This window comes from Schistocerca americana, chromosome 4 (assembly GCF_021461395.2).
Source record: "Schistocerca americana isolate TAMUIC-IGC-003095 chromosome 4, iqSchAmer2.1, whole genome shotgun sequence".
NCBI classification, from domain to species: Eukaryota; Metazoa; Arthropoda; class Insecta; order Orthoptera; family Acrididae; genus Schistocerca; species Schistocerca americana.
Genome location: NC_060122.1, coordinates 341,974,209 through 341,994,482, shown reverse-complemented (window position 1 = coordinate 341,994,482; position 20,274 = coordinate 341,974,209). Strand labels below are relative to the sequence as shown.

General features: G+C 42.1%; 1 protein-coding gene across 1 annotated transcript in view; it reads right to left on the bottom strand.

Annotated features, from left to right (window-relative positions):
• The window catches only part of LOC124613463 (trypsin beta-like), a 126,304-nt gene extending 106,376 nt beyond the window's left edge, over positions 1–19,928 (bottom strand). The window contains exon 1 of the mRNA XM_047142168.1: positions 19,751–19,928. Within this exon, the coding sequence (XP_046998124.1) occupies positions 19,751–19,928 (178 nt within the window). The remainder of the gene's footprint in view (positions 1–19,750) is intronic.
• Between the last annotated feature and the right edge of the window lie 346 nt (positions 19,929–20,274).

Here is a 20,274-nt window from a genome sequence, read left to right as displayed (position 1 = left end):
ATCAAAAACGTATTAACTACCTGGATCTCATTATATCCAATAACAAATGCAAACATAGCTCTGCCATATACAGAAAACCTACAACTACTGATGTTATTATTAATGCTAGGTCACGTCATCATGACAAATATAAAAAAGGATTTTTTAAGCATTGATCCACCGGATGCTAAAATTACCCCTTTAATAAAATGAGATTAAAAAAGAAACAAATATTCTAAAACAGATTGCAAGGACCAATTCTTTTGATAGACATCCAGTTAACATTGTTTAATAAAATGCAACAGTCACAAATTACACCACTAATAGGAGCTCATAAATACACAAAAATGATGTACATGGGGAACATATCAGATTGTTGTTGTTGTGGTCTTCAGTCCTGAGACTGGTTTGATGCAGCTCTCTATGCTACTCTATCCTGTGCAAGCTTCTTCATCTCCCAGTACCTAATGCAACCTACATCCTTCTGAATCTGCTTAGTGTATTCATCTCTTGGTCTCCCTCTACGATTTTTACCCTCCACGCTGCCCTCCAATGCTAAATTTGTGATCCCTTGATGCCTCAAAACATGTCCTACCAACCGATCCCTTCTTCTAGTCAAGTTGTGCCACAAACTTCTCTTCTCCCCAATCCTATTCAATAGCTCCTCATTAGTTACGTGATCTACCCACCTTATCTTCAGCATTCTTCTGTAGCACCACATTTCGAAGGCTTCTATTCTCTTCTTGTCCAAACAAGTTATCGTCCATGTTTCACTTCCATACATGGCTACACTCCATACAAATACTTTCAGAAACGACTTCCTGACACTTAAATCTATACTCGATGTTAACAAATTTCTCTTCTTGAGAAACGCTTTCCTTGCCATTGCCAGTCTACATTTTATATCCTCTCTACTTCGACCATCATCGGTTATTTTACTCCCTAAATAGCAAAACTCCTTTACTACTTTAAGTGTCTCATTTCCTAATCTAATTCCCTCACCATCGCCCGACTTCATTCGACTACATTCCATTATCCTCGTTTTGCTTTTGTTGGTGTTCATCTTATATCCTCCTTTCAAGACACTGTCCATTCCGTTCAACTGCTCTTCCAAGTCCTTTGCTGTCTCTGACAGAATTACAATGTCATCGGCGAACCTCAAAGTTTTTATTTCTTCTCCATGAATTTTAATACCTACTCCGAATTTTTCTTTTGTTTCCTTTACTGCTTGCTCAATATACAGATTGAATAACATTGGGGAGAGGCTACAACACTGTCTCACTCCTTTCCCAACCACTGCTTCCCTTTCATGCCCCTCGACTCTTATAACTGCCATCTGGTTTCTGTACAAATTGTAAATAGTCTTTCGCTCCCTGTATTTTACCCCTGCCACCTTCAGAATTTGAAAGAGAGTATTCCAGGCAACATTGTCAAAAGCTTTCTCTAAGTCTACAAATGCTAGAAATGTAGGTTTGCCTTTTCTTAATCTTTCTTCTAAGATAAGTCGTAAGGTCAGTATTGCCTCGGGTGTTCCAACATTTCTACGGAATCCAAACTGATCTTCCCCTAGGTAGGCTTCTACCAGTTTTTCCATTCGTCTGTAAAGAATTCGCGTTAGTATTTTGCAGCTGTGACTTATTAAACTGATAGTTCGGTAATTTTCACATCTGTCAACACCTGCTTTCTTTGGGATTGGAATTATTATATTCTTCTTGAAGTCTGAGGGTATTTCGCCTGTCTCATACATCGTGCTCACCAGATGGTAGAGTTTTGTCATGACTGGCTCTCCCGAGGCCATCAGTAGTTCTAATGGAATGTTGTCTACTCCCGGGGCCTTGTTTCGACTCAGGTCTTTCAGTGCTCTGTCAAACTCTTCACGCAGTATCTTATCTCCCATTTCGTCTTCATCTACATCCTCTTCCATTTCCATAATATTGTCCTCAATTACATCGCCCTTGTATAAATCCTCTATATACTCCTTCCACCTTTCTGCCTTCCCTTCTTTGCTTAGAACTGGGTTGCCATCTGAACTCTTGATATTCATACAAGTCGTTCTCTTCTCTCCAAAGGTCTCTTTAATTTTCCTGTAGGCGGTATCTATCTTACCCCTAGTGAGATAAGCCTCTACATCCTAACATTTGTCCTCTAGCCATCCCTGCTTAGCCATTTTGCACTTCCTGTCGATATCATTTTTGAGACGTTTGTACTCCTTTTTGCCTGCTTCATTTACTGCATTTTTATATTTTCTCCTTTTATCAATTAAATTCAATATTTCTTCTGTTACCCAAGGATTTCTATTAGCCCTCGTCTTTTTACCTACTTGATCCTCTGCTGCCTTCACTACTTCATCCCTTAGAGCTACCCATTCTTCTTCTACTGTATTTCCTTCCCCCATTCCTTTCAATTGTTCCCTTATGCTCTCCCTGAAACTCTCTACAACATTTGGTTCTTTCAGTTTATCCAGGTCCCATCTCCTTAAATTCCCCCTTTTTGCAGTTTCTTCAATTTCAGTCTGCAGTTCATAACCAATAGATTGTGGTCTGAATCCACATCTGCCCCAGGTTCCTAAATCTCTGTCTTACCATTATATAATCTATCTGATACCTTTTAGTATCTCCAGGACTCTTCCAGGTATACAACCTTCTTTTATGATTCTTGAACCAAGTGTTAGCTATGATTAAGTTATGCTCTGTGCAAAATTCTACAAAGCGGCTTCCTCTTTCATTCCTTCCCCCCAATCCATATTCACCCACTATGTTTCCTTCTCTCCCTTTTCCTACTGACGAATTCCAGTCACCCATGCCTATTAAATTTTCGTCTCCCTTCACTACCTGAATAATTTCTTTTATCTCGTCATACATTTCATCTATTTCTTCATCATCTGCAGAGCTAGTTGGCATATAAACTTGTACTACTGTAGTAGGCATGGGCTTTGTGTCTATCTTGGCCACAATAATGCGTTCACTATGCTGTTTGTAGTAGCTAACCCGCACTCCTATTTTTTTTATTCATTATTAAACCTACTCCTGCATTACCCCTATTTGATTTTGTATTTATAACCCTGTAATCACCTGACCAAAAGTCTTGTTCCTCCTGCCACCGAACTTCACTAACTCCCACTATATCTAACTTTAACCTATCCATTTCCCTTTTTAGATTTTCTAACCTACCTGCCCGATTAAGGGATCTGACATTCCACGCTCCGATCCGTAGAACGCCAGTTTTCTTTCTCCTAGTAACGACGTCCTCCTGAGTAGTCCCCGCCCGGAGATCCGAATGGGGGACTATTTTACCTCCGGAATATTTTATATCAGATAGGATGAGTAATTTATTTAAGAACTTTGAAATAACAATAGCATTTGAAACCGACAAAACTTTGCAAAATAAATTAAGACATACTGTAGGTAACGATAACGATAGATTTCTTTGATCAGGGGTTTAGAGGATCAAATGTGGTGACTGTAGAAAAATATAAATTGGCCAAACAGGCCAGAGCTTTACTACACGATGCAAAGAACATACATCAGGTGCCACAAGAGAAAAAATCAGCCTTCGGCCATCACATAACGTTTAATAAGCGTGCTGAAGGGATGGTCCAACAGAATTTACAAGTCCTTCATTACACTAATGAAGGCTTATTATTAAATATTTTGGAGGAGATCGAGATATATGCCCATTATAGAGATGAACCGTCAGTGCTTTTCAATGAACAGTTGAGTTGGATTTTCGTGAAAAACATTTTTATGATCTCTTTGACGAAATTCTATGAACACATATGTACTCCTTTGTTCAGAAAATCATAGGAACCACTTCTATCAATGGAAGAAATGTGCCTTAGAACAGTACATAAATATTTATATCACAATCTTAAACTTCCAACTAGAAATATTACGAAATAGAACTCTATTTTTAATAAATCAGTTTTAATACATTTAAAAAAGTAAGTAATATCATTCCACTCTGTAGCTGATCATACCATTATTACATATATCTCCTGTGCCAAATAATGTTAATATAAGACAGACAGACTGAATCTAGCATAGATGTATACTTGCAGTCCAGTCACAAATCACATATCGATATGATGCCACAATGCCAAAGACCTTCACAACATCGTTGACTTTGAAATCACTGTGGTAGTACCACCTTACCCTATGGAGGGCACACTGAGTATACATCGTCTGCACAGTTATTTTTAAAGCTTTTAATTGATATTTTATACAATATTTAAGTAGTTCCATGGTTGTAAAGAGATATTTTATACATAACTATTTTATGTTATTATTGTACTTTTTTATGTTTTGACGATTATGTGAAACGGTTGTACACTGACTGGTTGACGTGTGGTAGAGGTTGAAAAGGTACGCGGAGCATCTTCGTATTTAAGCATATGCCCGTCACTTGCTGGCACCAGTTGACATCACAGCAGCTGAGAAGACTGCTCCACCTACCATCTTCGAAAGTTGCCCTGGTTATAACAAGTCTTATTGTATTTTATCCTTATAAGCATTTTGTCATGTTTTAATTTCAATCTAGTAAGGTTTCTATTACTTTCTAAATTAAATTACAGGTCTGACGATGGTCATGTGATAGGACGGAATCTGATCACCCAAGATCTTGAAGCATACGTGGTGTGATCAAGACTGAACTTTTGAAAGAAAATTTTTGATTACTGTTGGAAAAATGTTTATCAAAATTGTTGCCTACTTGTACTGTGAACCTTGGGGAGGTTCTTTGATAACTCACATCAGTATTTTGCACACTAACTGCATCATGGTTCCTTTCACACATACTTGATTTTTTTACTCATTATTCCCATATGTTGGTGTGAGTCAGAAACGCTCGTTTCTCTTTTTTGTCTAAAGTGCGTCTTCACAAATTACGGCGAACGTGCATCAAGTTTGTTGTCTGCTCGCCAGGTTATCGAACGCCATGGGTCCCTTCAAGATTGCTTTCGTTAATTTCAGTCTGTAAACTTCCTTCTCTGATCTGATGTCGTGGTTGCTAGTTTTATTGGAAGTGCCTTGTGTTTTAGTACCTATTATTTTGTCTTAAATTTTAACAAAATAATATTGATTTAAAGATACCAGTCGCCACTTTTTTGGCATGTCATTCAAATACAATTTACCCCTTAATGCTGACTTTTTGGCCTGCTCAAGCCTGTGTTTCAGTTTATATTTAAGTGGAGGATTGTTTAAATCTGTCTACATGTGTTTGTTTCAGGACATATCAGCCATTATTTAATGAATTCTTCGTCAGGATTTTCATTGTGCGCTTCAAAGGATCCGGTGAGATTAACGAAACAGTTCTCCAATCTGACTGTCAAAACGTATCTGTTTGGGTAGGGCAGCTAGACAGCTGATTACATCATTTACATATTACTTGTCATTTGCCACCAGTTTGAACGAACCGCCTGTGTGATATTTGTCAAGCCTGTATTTAGCTTGTTGCCTGCCATGCCTTGCCCGTTCTGCTTGTGTATTTGATTGGCTATTCCTATTGTTTGCTTTCCTGTCGCCATGATGTTGGGGTTTACCTCATTAGGAATTTTTCATTTATATATTTCCTATACTAGACTGTATACAAATGGTTTCTTTTAAATGTTTAAGTTCATCTAAGAAACGCCATCTAAAGGTGATCTGCGTTACTTGTCCAAACTAAGGCTACTGCTGGGTTGGCCATTGTGCTATAAATATCGCTGTATAGTTACTTACGAATTCCTTGCGCTTTAGGCAAATTTCAGGCAACCCATAAAGCACCTTTTAGATGGATAACTTATTTGCACGATCACGGGCCGTTAATTCAGTTAACCTGTAGGTATCATTGTTTGTCTGAAAACTGTTAAAGTTCAGTGCATTTAAAATCTGTACTACCCCAAAAATTTGGCATTGGCTTCATCATGGTCCATTTCGTGAAACTGCCAAGTATGATCTTCGGTTTCAGCATTTATGGTCTTAATCTATGACTGTTCTTTATATTCTCAATGCAACTGCTCATCTTATTATAATCAGCTTCTATCACTGGGTGCTAAGATGATGGTATAAATACGAAGAATAATTCTGCTTAGGTTGTGATTTAATTGGGCTTGACTAGAAAATCGTTGTTATGCTGCAGTTCAAAACTTTACGCTTTTTCGGTTTCGCTGTGCAAATCACTTGTCATTTGCCCTTAAGCCGTTTTCCTCGATCTCTGCCCCTTATTAACTACTTACGTTGTAGGTTTTTAAAGTATTAATTTTTCCTTATGCGATGCCCTTTTTGTAATTGTAATGATTTTAATTGTTTTTAATGAACTTGTCTAAATATATATTTTTTATGGTCCCATTGCGTTTCGACTGCCCAACCATCTCCCTACCATTTCACCGTTCTTCCCACAAATGAGTCCCCCTCTTGCGATGTAATGAACACTAGACACTTTGTGATGGACGAGAAGTCGGTCCCCGTGTACTTCCAAAAGAGCCGTGAAAGAAATGCTTCTAGATGAGGAAGTGTTCTTGGTCAATTCTCTGCCACCAATGCTTGCTAAATAGGTTCTGTTGGATAACTGTGAGCCCCAGGGTGAATGAATGATCTCAGTCCAATTGCACAACGTCTTGGCTACCAGACAATCATGTGTAACCACACGGTAACTGTACCACGCTTTACTCTCCATGTTCTGACATGGCAACTGAACATTCCATCCTTTGATTTGATCAGTACCAGAAATAATGAAATGGTGGAAGATCTACTTTCTACATTGACACAGCAGCCATTCACTGCCAGTTTCTGTCCTAGACATTTCTTTCCCTGGAGGCTGCCACTTGTCGACGAGCTCACTTATTGCTATTCGTACGTATACCCGTTTCAATCAAGAAGTAGTCACGATGTAAATACAAGGGCTTTATTCAAACCTAACAGTGCAAATCTTCCACTTTTCTTAGATCCTTCACCAACTGCCATTCGGTATCCTGACTAAGGCCCTTATTACTGCACAGTGGTACACACAGCCCCACTCAGATGAATGTGCTTAGACGTCTTTTTTAAGATACCATAGTTTGAAGTGTTCTGCACACCTGTTATTCATAACCTAATGATTTGTTTCGGAGTATTCCTTAAACGTGTTCAGCTAGGGATCCGAAAAACACTCAAGCAGTACCCAAGGAGTCGCAGAAGTGTGTTGTATGAGAACTAATTTTTGAATATCCTAAATTTTCTTGCAGTCCTCCGAATAAGCCCAAGTCGACCTTTCGCATTCCCTGTAACCGGCTTTATGTACTCTTTCCGTTTCGTAGCGATATTCAGCGTTATGCCTCTATATTGGGTCGGTGCACTAGATCGTCGTTTAATATACATAGTAGATACGCATAACAGGAAGGGTTAGAGTTGGTAGGAGGGGTAGATGTCAGGGTGAAGCTCGTCATCTGGGAGGGGTAGGTGCTGCAAGCTGCATTAGGAAAGGATGTGGAGGGTAGGGAGATGGAGAGAGGGTGGGACACAATGGTAAATGCATGGCAACAGGCTGGGGGTGGAGAGAAATGGGGTCACCAGAGGGTGGGGGGGATCGAGTCAGCGGACATTATACAGGGTGCAGATGTGTTCAAGGAAAAGGAGAAGGTGGGGGAAGGGAATGAGGTCGTAGAAGAGGCATGTGCGGCGGGGGGGGGGGGGGGGGGGGGATGGATGCGGATATGGAAGGCAACAGTGGTGCATGGCGTTCAAGGATATCGAGGGCTTTATGGAACCTGGGAGGGGCGGAAAACCAAGCGACACTGGCATAACAAATGTTGGGGTAGATCAAGAATTTGTACATGTGAAGCATGGTGGAATAATGCTGTCCCCACGTCCAGCTGGACAGAAGTTACAGGAGGTGGAGTCGGTTGTGGGCTTTGTGTTGGATTTTAAGGAGATGGGGAATCCAGGTGAGGTGGTGGTCGAGAGTGAGACAAAGGTATTTGAGGTTACTAGTGAGATGGATAGGACGGCCATAAATGGTTAAGCAAAAATCATGGAGATGGAAGGAGCTTGTGGTGCTGTCTAGATGATCGCCTGGGTCTTGAAGGAGTTCCTACGAAGGAATCACTGGTTGCACAAAGTGGTAAACTGGCCAAGATGGGTTTGGAGGGTACGTTGGGACCGTTGAAGGGTAGGATAAAGGGCTAGGAAGGTGGTGTCATCAGCAAACTGGAGGAGACGAACAGGTGGGGGAGGTTTGGGCATATTAGCAGTCGTACAGTCAGCGAAAACGTCCCTTTACCACAACAAACAGATGTTATATTCAAGTCATCCCATGTCCTCATGCAGTTACTCTTCAACAGCATTTTCAAACACACTGCGCATCGTCATCAAACAGCTGCCGTTTGCTGCTCACTCCATGCGTCAGAATGCGTATATACACATGGCGAACATTAATAAAAGCGACAAACTGCAGGGACCGATTCCTGACTGAAAATAGACAAAGAGAGGTCGGCTCAAATGGCTCTGAGCACTATGGACTTAACATCTGAGGTCATCAGTCCCTTAGACTTAGAACTACTTAAACCTAACTAACCTAAGGGCATCACACATATTCCTGCCCGAGGCAGGATTCGAACCAGCGACCGTAGCAGCAGAACGGTTCCGGACTGTAGCGCCTAGAACCGCTCAGCCACAGCGGCCGGCAGAAAGGTCGCCTGAAAATGTGTCTGGAAATGCATCGTTGCCATGGCAGATGGCGCTGATGAATGGAAGATTCTCCCATCATTTGCCGTGAGTTCCTTATGCTTTGCAGGTTGTGCGATTAACGCAGTGTAGTGTAAGCAGCAGAATGATCTCATATTCATGTTGCGAACAAGTCGAGATAGTGTTTGTCCGGCCAAGCAGATGGAAACGTTCAAGAGGCAGCTTAGCTATACGGAAACAAGTTTTCTCACAGACACCGCAATATTTCAAGTCCGTGTTTGGTGTTTGTGTGATTATGGGTTCTTCGTGATAGACGAACGTGCATGGAGGTGTCCATCTGGGCTTGTCCCGATATGAATACAGGACGATTCTGCTGTTTACAGTACGCTGGGTCCATGACACAGCGTGCAGCACCGAAGGAACACGGGGCCCGTTGTCAGCGGAAGCGTCATTCGTCGTTGCCCTCTACTGTGCAACGATGCATTTCCGGACTTTTGTTCATACTACCCTTTTTCCTGCACTACCAGTCAAGAATCCGTCCCAGCAGTTTCCCGTTTTATTAATGTTCATCCTGAACAGTGAATAACAGAGATCCTGTCCCACTTTTTTGGGCACTCCTTGCCTCTGACGATCACTCGTCTCCAGGACAATGTATTGGGGGTCGATTACTTAAAAATTATTCGAGCCACAAACATAATTGAAAACCTAGTACGTATGCTGGGATCTCCATTACCAGTCTGCAGTGGGTATTGTGCCTAGAGCTTTCTGGAAATCTGCCTGTTGCCTTTGTCCAGGATTTTGTGCGAGGAAAGAATAAACTGAATTTTGTATCAGTTATGCTTTCTAAATCCGTGCTAATATGTGGACAGAAGATTCTCCGCCACAAGGAAATTTATTATTTTCGGGCACAGAATACGCTCAAGAATTCTGTAGAAAACCGAAGATAAGGATAATGGGCTGTAATTTTGCAGGTCCATTCTCTTACCTTTCTTATGTACGGGTGTCACCTGTACTTACTCTCAATCGCTTGGTACTTTGAGCTGGGTGAAAGATTCATGATATATGAAACCTTAGCGCACTCTCTGTGAAACCGAAATAAGATGCCGCCCAAACCTGGTGACGTACATTGTGACATTACTACCACACATCAGTAAGTGATATTTTTTCATTTTTGGCACTATTCCGTGGTTATTTTATTGAGAGTACTGGACACGTCGGCTTGGGAAGAAGCCTTTATATTTTTCGCAGTGGAAAGGTACACCGCCGGTGTGTTCTCATGGTCTGAAGTGATCCTGCCACCTGCTTCGATCTGGACATGGCGAGGGGGGAAGATTCCATGCCGCCGCAGCTGTACCAACAAAATAATTGAGTACGTCATATTTGCCTTTTCTACACCCCCATTAGTGATCGAGACGCCGCCGCGCTTCTCGGCCAGCGTGAGAAAGTCGGTTGTTTTCGCTGAAAAATTTTGATCATCCAAACAAACTAACTCGCTCCACCACCGTGATTGGCGCGTTGAGGTCGACCAATCTACGAGACACTGCTCTAGGCCAGTACCACCCTCGAGTTCGTTAATGTGTGTTTTGTAAGCCAAGAATGGGATGTTTCTGCTGCATTCCCAGTTTTTTCATGCACTAAGCGATGTTCTCGCCCATCACGTGGGCAACAGGATTGAGTCGCCCCTTCGATGTACAGTTTTTGAAAGTAGAGAATAGGGGATGCAGAACTAAGTTTCATAGCATTAGTGTTGTGGACGCCATAGCATTGGTTTCTGGGCGCCAAAACTTTCGTCTCCCACCCACTGTCTGGAGCTGTTCGGCGAATTTTTTTGCTGATTTTTGGGAACGTTTCACAGCCTGCTGTGTTGTGATACGTACTCCGAGCAACTCGCCACTTACTTGTTGTGGCACGCAACTCGAGTCAGCCATTTGATTACATTTTATGATTCTGTCTCATTAACGTTGAATCCACAAGTTGCCGAAATAATGATAACTTGCTAAATAATTTGATACTTCCCCGTTTTTGTAAGAATTCCATCTACATTTTAACAAAATTTTACTCTTTGTTAACTACTTCTGTATTTTGTCCAGTAATTAGAGCAAATAGAATCTGTAGCGCTCAGACTTCATCTAGATAGCAAGGACCTTCAAATTGTCCTACAACTTTTCCATGGTTAAGACTCACGGGCACTCCACAAGCAGTCTTCTGCCCAAGCAGCTGCATCCTCTGTCTAGTGCTCGTGTGATCTGTTCGGGAAATTCTACATTATTCTCCACCCCGCACGTCCAGAAATCTGCAACCGAGAGTGTCACAGACTCGATGCACCCTATGATTGAGATCCTCTACTCGGCTCACAACCGAATGACTCACGTCATTTCTAAGCAGATTAGTCGTAAGCTCTGCCTGCTATACCTGTACCCTGCAAACAACGCCAGCAGTCGTTAACACTGCCACCAGCTGCCCGTCCGATCTGTTGATGGTCTAAGAACCCAAGCTGGAAGCGTCACTTGTTCAGACATGAGCGACAAGTTGCAGATGACTCCACCTCGTAACCACGATAGCTACAGGTAGTGCCCTATCTACATCTCGGACGAGAACCACAAACAGACATACCGAGTGCGCATTTCAAGCCATTGATACTATTTCCCAAAGCGGCTCCACAGCGCGGCTAATATCGAGCTACCGATATCTACCAAACCTCTGCTCATTCTCCAGTCTGTTCTAAAGCGTAAATGTTTGCACAGTTTTGGTTATAACACGTGTGAAATATCAAATTTTATGTATGCTGCATGTCAGTTCCATAGAATTTATATCGAAAGAGTGTTACATTCTGCCTTCTAAATTTGATATAGTGCCTTGCTGAGTACGCGATATCGTGGTCAACTCTATATGACTGTGTTGTTCACTTGTTGTGGATTATTTGGGGGAAAACAATTAAATGTAAGAACAGACCTTCATTGATTCGTTTTGAGTTATCAGTTGTTATTTTCGCTCTGGCGGCACCGACTATTAGTCTACAAGACTAAGACCCAGACCACCACGTGAATTAATCATCTTAGACACTCTATCGAAAACAACTTGTTTCATTATTTTATACCTTTCTTGTAGTTTTTTGTTTTCTCTACCAAAACTGTTAATTTAAAGTATTTTTGCAAGCACTTCCGCTTCATTCTTCGTAGTTCCACACTGCCCCTTCCACATTCATAGTGTTCTGCAATCCGTTTCTGGCCACACTGACGTCGCTTCCGCGTCCCCTCGGTTTGCTGCGTCCTCCTTCGTTGCACCGTGCCTCTGCAACCTTGTTATAGGAGATGACAGCAAAAAGAAAAGAAAAGAATGCAGCTTTCACGTGACCGTGAGAGGAGTACTTCTGGATAATTCCTCTTCTTTACGCTACTATGTTAATCAAATAACTATGTAAAAGGGTTACTAAGTTTTGGGACTAATTTAAATATTATTTTACGCGGAAATAATTTTAATCATTTGTATATTAATATATATTTGAGGTGACATTGGGAATCTACTGCTGGGTAACATTCATTAAGATGTTGCTTCACCTTTTGCATTGTGAGAGTCTTGGATGTTACTTCGTATGCTGTTCACACGATGGTCGTGAAGTTCCTCCTGAAGCCTCTTTCGCCATTCGAAGCGGCTCTGCTGAGGGCCAACAAGTGTATGAAGAAGCGCCCCTATGACTAAGCACTGCGGGTTTCAGTTGTCACCAGGCAAACTTAATTGGTGTCTAGGAAGCAGAGTCTGTAGACCATTCAATTCGGTTGATTTCTGCCTTCTGGAGAATGGTGTTCATGACTCAGGTGCGGTGAGCTCGTGCGTTATCGACTTGAGAACAATTCACCAATGGAATGTTGACTGTATAGCTGGACAGAAGGTTGAAGGATCCTGTCCTCATATTACACAGCTATTAAATTACCCTCCAAAGCGATCAGAAAAGTGCGACTTCCCTACATATTACCAGCTAAAAACATGGTCGGCTTACTTCCGCGTTGAAGCCATGCGATTGCAGGTTTCATACCTTCATTGACAGCTGCTCGTTTGCCTACTGCTTTATGACGATCATGAAACATTTGACAAATCCTGTAAGCTTCAATAAAGAGAACCAGACGTCTGTGCCGTGAAACTGAACTTCGTGCACAGTTGCCGTCCTTCATGCGGAGCTGTGACCACGGTAGGCACGCTTTGGCGCTCATAGGCAGAGGCAGCGATAGGCGCCAGTGCCGCTCCGAGTTTAGGTGGGTCAGCACGACACGGAAAAGTTAATCAGCTGCACCGAATGATAACAACGCCGGATTGGTTTAATAGCAAAAAAAATCTATTCAGTCTGTAAAGGCCGTTACTTACCAACAAATACTGTGCCATACAATTCAAGTGTCTGAGACCCAGACCATGTTGGACTAACAGGGGATATCGAACGTATACGACGAAGGGCAGCGCAGCTGTTCACAGATTTATTTCACCACTGGGAAAACATCATGGAGACGCTGCAAACGTTAAATTGATTGCAGCCTGAAGGTACTGACGTTACTTTTTTTTAATGAGCCATCAGTTTTTTGATTTGTCTGATGCGATCCGCCACGAATTTCTCTCCTGTGCCAATCTTTTCATCTGGGATTAGCATTTGCAACACACATACTCAATAATTTGCTGAATGTATTCCAATCTCTATCTTCCTCCACAGTTTTTGCCCTCTAGAGCTCCATCTAGTTTCATGGAAGTCATTCCCTGATGTGTTAACAAATGTCCTATCAACTCGTCCCTCCTCCTTGTCAATGTTAACCACATATCTCATTCCTCTCAGATTCTGTGCAGAACCTCCTCATTTCTTACCTTATCAGGCCACTTAACTTCCAACATTCGTCTGTAGCAACACATCTGAAATGCTTCGATTCTCTTCTGTTCCGGTTTTCCCACTATCATACAATGCTGTGCACCAGACGCACCTGTACATTCTTAGAAATTTCTTCCTCAAATTGAGGCCTAAGTTTAATACTAGCAGACTTTTCTTGGCCAAGAATGCCGTTTTTGCTAGCGCTAGCCTGCTTTTGATATCCTCCTTGCCCCGACCGTCACTGGTTATTTTGCTGGCTAGGTAGCAGAATTCCTTAACTTCATCTACTTCCTGATCATGAATCCTGATGTTAAGTTTCTCGCTGTTCTCATTTCTGCTACTTCTCGTTATTTTGGTCAATCTCCTATTTACTCTCAATCAAAATGGTTCAAATGGCTCTGAGCACTATGGGACTTAACATCTGTGGTCATCAGTCCCCTAGAACTTAGAACGACTTAAACCTAACTAACCTAAGGACATCACACAACACCCAGCCATCACGAGGCAGAGAAAATCCCTGACCCCGCCGGGAATCGAACCCGGGAACCCGGGCGTGGGAAGCGAGAACGCTCCCACACGACCACGAGATGCGGGCTACTCTCAATCCAAATTCTGTAATCATTAGATGGCTCTGAGCACTATGGGACTTAAAATCTATGGTCATCAGTCCCATAGAACTTAGAACTACTTAGACCTAACTAACCTAAGGACGTCACACAACACCCAGTCATCACGAGGCAGAAAAAATCTCTGACCCCGCCGGGAATCGAACCCGTGAACCCGGACGCGGGAAGCGAGAACGCTACCGCACGACCACGAGCTGCGGACTTCTGTACTCATTAGCAGTCTACATAATTCTTGTTCTGCTTCATTCAGGATAGAAATGTCATCAGCGAGCATTATCATTCATATCCTTTTACGTTGAACTTTAATTTGATTCCTGAACCTTTCTTTTATTGCTATCATTGCTTCTTCGATGTACAGATTGAACAGTAGTTGCACAGCCTTTTTAATCCTAGCACTTCGTTCATCGTCGTCCGCTCTTATTATTCCCTGTTAGCCCTTGTGTATGTTGCACATTACCTGTCTCTCTATAGCTTACACCTATTTTCCTCAGACCCTGTAACATCTTGCACCATTTTACGTTGACGAATGCTTTTTCCACGTCGACAAATCCTGTGATTTTTTAAAATTTTATTTTTATTTGCCGGCCGTGTTGGCCGAGCGGTTCTAGGCGCTACAGCCTGGAACTGCGCGACCGCTACGGTCGCAGATTCGTATTCTGCCTCGGGCATGGATGTGTGTGATGTCCTTAGGTTAGTTAGGTTTAAGTAGTTCTAAGTTCTAGGAGACTGATGACCTCAGATGTTGAGTCCCATAGTGCTCAGAGCCATTTAAACAATTTTTTTTATTTAATCTTGCTTCCGTAATCAACCGCAACGTTGTAATTGCCACTTTGGTGACTTTACGTTTCCTGAAGTCGAACTGATAGCCATCTAACACATCGTCAGTTTTCTTTTCTATTCTTCTGTATATTATACTGGTAAGTAACTTGGACGCATGAGCTCTTATTCTGATTGTGCGATAATTCTCGCACTTGTCAGCTCTTGCAGTCTTCAGAACTGCATGGATGATTTTTTTTTTTTTTTTCCGAAAGTCAGATGGTATGTCGCCAGACTCATACATCCTACACACCAACGTGAATTGCTGTTTTATTGGCACTTCCCCAATGATTTTAGAAATTCTTCTGGAATGTTATCTCACCCTTTCGCCTTATTTAAGTCCTCCAAAGATCTCTTGAATTCTGATTCTAACACTGGATCCCCTGTCTTTTCTAAATAGAGTCCTGTTTCTTCTTCTGTCACGTCAGACATTTCTTCCCGCTCAAAGAGGGCTTCATTGTACTCTTTCCATCTATCCTCTCTCTCCTCTCTATTTAGCAAAGGAATTTCCGTTGCACTCTTAATGTTACCAGCCTGCTTTTACTTTCACCGAAACCTGTTTCGACTTTCGTATATGCTGAGTCTATCCTGTCGACCAACGTTTCTTTATCGATTTATTCACATTTTTCATGCAGCCATTTCGTCTTAGCTTCCCTGCACTTGGTGTTTGTCATTCCTCAGTGACTTGAGTTTCTGCAGTCCTAAATTTCCACCAATGTTTTTGTACTTCCTTTTCATCGATCAACTTATCTTCTTTGTAACAATGTTTTTTTCCCAATTTCTGTAATTATTCTTTTTTAGATGTCCATTCCTCTTAAACAGTACTGCAAACTGAGCTATCTTTTATTTCTGTTTCTTCAGCCTTAGAGAACTTCAAGCATTCCAGTCCCTCATAAGTATTAGATTTTCACCTCCCATCACATACTGTATTACCTGTTCAATCTCCTCATACTTCCTCTATTTCTTCATCTTCGGCATGCGACGTCGGCATGTATACCTGAACTATCGTTGTTGGTGATTGTTTGCTGTCGATTCTGATAAGAGTAATCCTGTCACTGAACTGTTTACAGTAACACACACTCTGCGCTTACTATTCGTAATGAGTCCTACTCCCGCTATACCATTTTCTACTGCTGTTGGTATTACTCTATATTCATCTGACCAGAAGTTCATATCTTCTTTCCATTTTACCTATACTATATATAGATTGAGCCTTTGGATCGCCCCTTTCAAATTTTCTGTCTTCCCTATCACGTTCTAGCTTCTGACCTTCCATGACCCGGCTCGTAGGATGTTATCTTTCCTTGATTATTAAACCTTTTTCTCATCGTCACCTTCGCACTGGCAGTCCTCTCCTGGAGATCCGAATGGGAGACTATTTCGGAATCTTATGCCAATAGAGATCATCGTGACCCTTTTTTAATTGCAGGCCACATTTACTGTGGATACACGTTTTCTGTCTTTAATGCAGTTGTTTCCATTGCCTTCAGCATCCTCACGCCGTTTATTACTGCTGTATACTGACGCTACTAGTAATAACTGCCATTAAAGAGAAAACTATAGGAGAGTTCTTAAATGACATTTTCCAATGAATTATTAAGTGGCTCGCTGAAAAAGGACTCTCCAAAAATCTGAAAGAACACACTGCATTAAATTCTGTACAGCAAATAGTGTCAACGTAGTACAGTGCTCAAATTATTTTGGTGTACATACTGACGAAACTTGAACTGGACGGTGTATATTACTAAGCTTCTGAAACAATGAAGTTCACTTACTATTGCTCTTCGTGCATTAAGTCGTTCCATAACACAAGGCTTACCGGACTTCGCCGTACGCCTAGTAAGTAGTAACATGTATGTCATTTTTGACTCACAGTAGGAAACCACCGTTTTATTCGTATTTTGGCGATGTTTTGAGTGTCGCCTTGTTGACAATACGTTCAAGAAGACTCTAAAGCTGTAACTAAAGCATATTCGGTCACTAAAATGACTAGTTCACTGTCCAACATTAAGTTTCAGAAGCAAACTCTTTTTTATTTTAAATTTTATGGAAGAAATCCCATAGCCTTTGATCAATCGTCATTACAACAAGTACACTCCTTGATCAAAGGTATCCGGACACCCCCCACCACCCGAACATACATTCTTCATATTAGATGTATTGTGCTGCCACCTACTGCCAGGTACTCCGTATCAGCGACCTCAGTAGTCATTGGATATCGTGAGATAGCAGAATGGGGCGCTCCGCGGAACTCACGGACTTCGAACGTGATCAGGTGATTGTGTGTGTCACTTGTTTCATACGTCTGTATGCGAGATTTCCACACTCCTTAACACCCCAAGGTCCACTGTTTCCGATGTGATAGTTAAGTGGAAACGTGAAGCGACACGTACAGCACAAAAGCGTAAAGGCCGAACTCGTCTGTTGACCAACAGAGACCGTCGACAGTTGAAGAGGGTCATAATGTGTAATAGGCAGACATCTATCCAGACCATCATACAGAAATTTCAAACTGCATCAGGATCCACAGCAAGTACTAGAACAGTTAGGCGGGAGGTGAGAAAACTTGGATTTCATGGTCGAGCAGCCGCTCACAAGACAAAGGACGCCTCGCTTGGTTTAAGGATCGTTAACACCGGACGATTGAAAAGTTGAATAAACGTTGTGCGTAGTGACGAATCACGGTACACAATGTGGCCATCCGATGGCCGGGTATGCGTGTGGCGAAATCCGGTTGAACGTCATCTGCCAACATGTGTAATGCCAACAGCAAAATTCGGAAGCGATGGTGTTATGGTGAGGTCGTGTTTTTCATTTAGGGTCTTGCACATCTTGTTGTTTTGCGTCGTACTATCACAGCACAGGTCTACATTGATGTTTTAAGCACCTTCTTGCTTCGCACTGTTGAAGAGCAATTCGGGGATGGGGACTGAATCTTTCAACACGATCGAGCATCTGCTCATAATGCACTGCCTGTGGTGGAGTGGTTGCACGACAATGACATCCCTGTAATGGACTGGCCTGGACGAGTCCTGACCCGAATCCTTTAGAACATCTTTGGGATGTTTTGGAACGCCGATGGAGGGCTCCACGAACTTGTAAGTCATTTTCAGCCAGGTGTCCGGATATTTTTGATTATATAGTGTAAGAAAAGTATTAGAATGTTTTTATATACAGAAAGATTAAAACAGAGTGGAAACACATTGTTTATGTGAGTATGAATAGCATTTTTACTCACATAAACAGACAAATAAGGTACTTACCGAGAATGTGTGAAAGATTGTAAAACACAGCGGATGTCTAAAGTGCTCTACGTGTTTTCTTGCTTATTGAAATCAAGGAAGTAAAACATAAGGACAAATAACTTAAGTCAATAATAATAAATATTCGGAAATATATAGGAACAGACGGTTGGCAGAATTGTCTGAAGTGGGATGGGCTCACGGCTCAGAATTCGACATGAGTGTTGACTTTGCATCTTTTACACACATAATTTTTGCACTTGAAGCATACGTATATGTATTATTCCCTTTTTGTTGTTTGCAGCAAACCTGAATTTGACAACGCCGTCTATTTCCATAATGGCCAGAGGCCGTATCGAGTGCCTGCAACGAGGGGATTGGTTCCTCTCTGCAGTTTGTAAGGGGCAGCACACTCCCCTGCTACTCTGAATGCGAAGTCTCGGTGTTCAAATGGCTCGGAGCACTTTGGGAGTTAATTTCTGAGGTCATCAGTCCCCTAGAACTTAGAACTACATAAACCTAAAGACATCACACACATCCATGCCCGAGGCAGGATTCGAACCTGCGACCGTAGCGGTCGCGCGGTTCCAGACTGTAGCGCCTAGAACCGCTCGGCCACCCAGGCTGGCGGTCTTGGTGTGAAATCTTCTTAGAGGTAAGTAACGTGAAAATTGTGTGAGCATTGATTACTAGAAGATCAATAATATTGTAAAGGACATGCAGAGGCCATCGGTAGCCATTTGGTCAACTATATCGACTCCCCCCTAGCTTACATTACAAAACTTCACAGTTCCTGAAAGTTTCTTCTCAGTATTCTCATTCACCTGACATTCAGACATTCAGGATGCACGTTAGTCAGAATAAGGACTATATTTTTTTTTCTTTTTCCTTTGGTATATCCTGAGAAGATTGTCACCTGACATGTACCAGTGTGTTGAATAGAATGCGTCGTCTCCGCTTTGCACCACGCTGGTGATTCCTTTGAGTGATCACCGAAGGGTGCTAAATAAACTTGTTCTGTTTTGTTTCAGCTCGTCCGTCAGTTTTATGGAGATGAAGTTATCACTCGTAATCTTAAGACCATAGTTGAGGAACTGCTATGTCAGCTTCATAACGGCATGGTGTCCAAGGCCCTCACTTGGATCATGAGTTTCATATTTGCCACGGTAAGGGAATATATTCAGGATGTAGCGCTTGTCAGCATCGTGCAAAAACCATTATTTCTTCTCATACTTATCAGGTTTACTCGGAACGTACTGTACGAATAGGCACCTGCACTCACAGGGCTACAGATGCTCTTCGAGCGTCATGTTCTAGCATGGCTTGTAGCAGTCAATGCATTTTCCAGCAAATAGATTCCATACATCCGAAGCACCACCACATTTGTCAGTTCCCTTACGTTGTCCTCTTGTTGACATAGAATCAAACCTAAGATGATTGCTTATTTCTGTAAATCTGTTCCCTGACATGATGTTTTGAAAGAAAGTCACTTATTGGTACATGAGTCTTTCCGTAAAATACCTAGAGTGGCACACACTCCACGAGCGTAGAGCAATCCCATGAAAGCATCTAGCTCTTCCACGCTAAGGGACCCCTCATTATTACCAGCTGTGCTGTGAGCTTTTTCTTCAGTGCACTTTTCTATCGGTTTCAGGATCGGATAGCTGACATTCAGCCGCAACATAGAGTGTAGTGAGTCACCTACAACATGTCGTTTGGCTTGTTCCATCTGCCCGTGGAACTCCGCAACAAATTCTGGGTGCTCCATTAGGTAGCTGACCATAACTCCTTCACCATGGCGTCCTTGTCGAATGCACCGTGCTGTACTGCATATACGTTTGGCTTGTCATTGGTAAGACGTTCACGCCTTCGGGTAGAATCTGCAAATCCGACACTTAAAGAATAGAAGAAAGAAAGCCGTACAATGGACTGTGCGCTTATTGGTTCAAAATCTTAGGTAAAATGATTCATGTTTACGTTGTGCTAAGAGGTAGATCACCGACAGAGGGGTCAGATTCCGTTTGCTGTTTATTTGATGCCTCTGAATCTGTTGAGTCAGCAGTTTCCACTGGAACTAAACCGTCGTCCTCTTCTGCATTCGTCTCACTACCAGATTAATCACTCGCTTG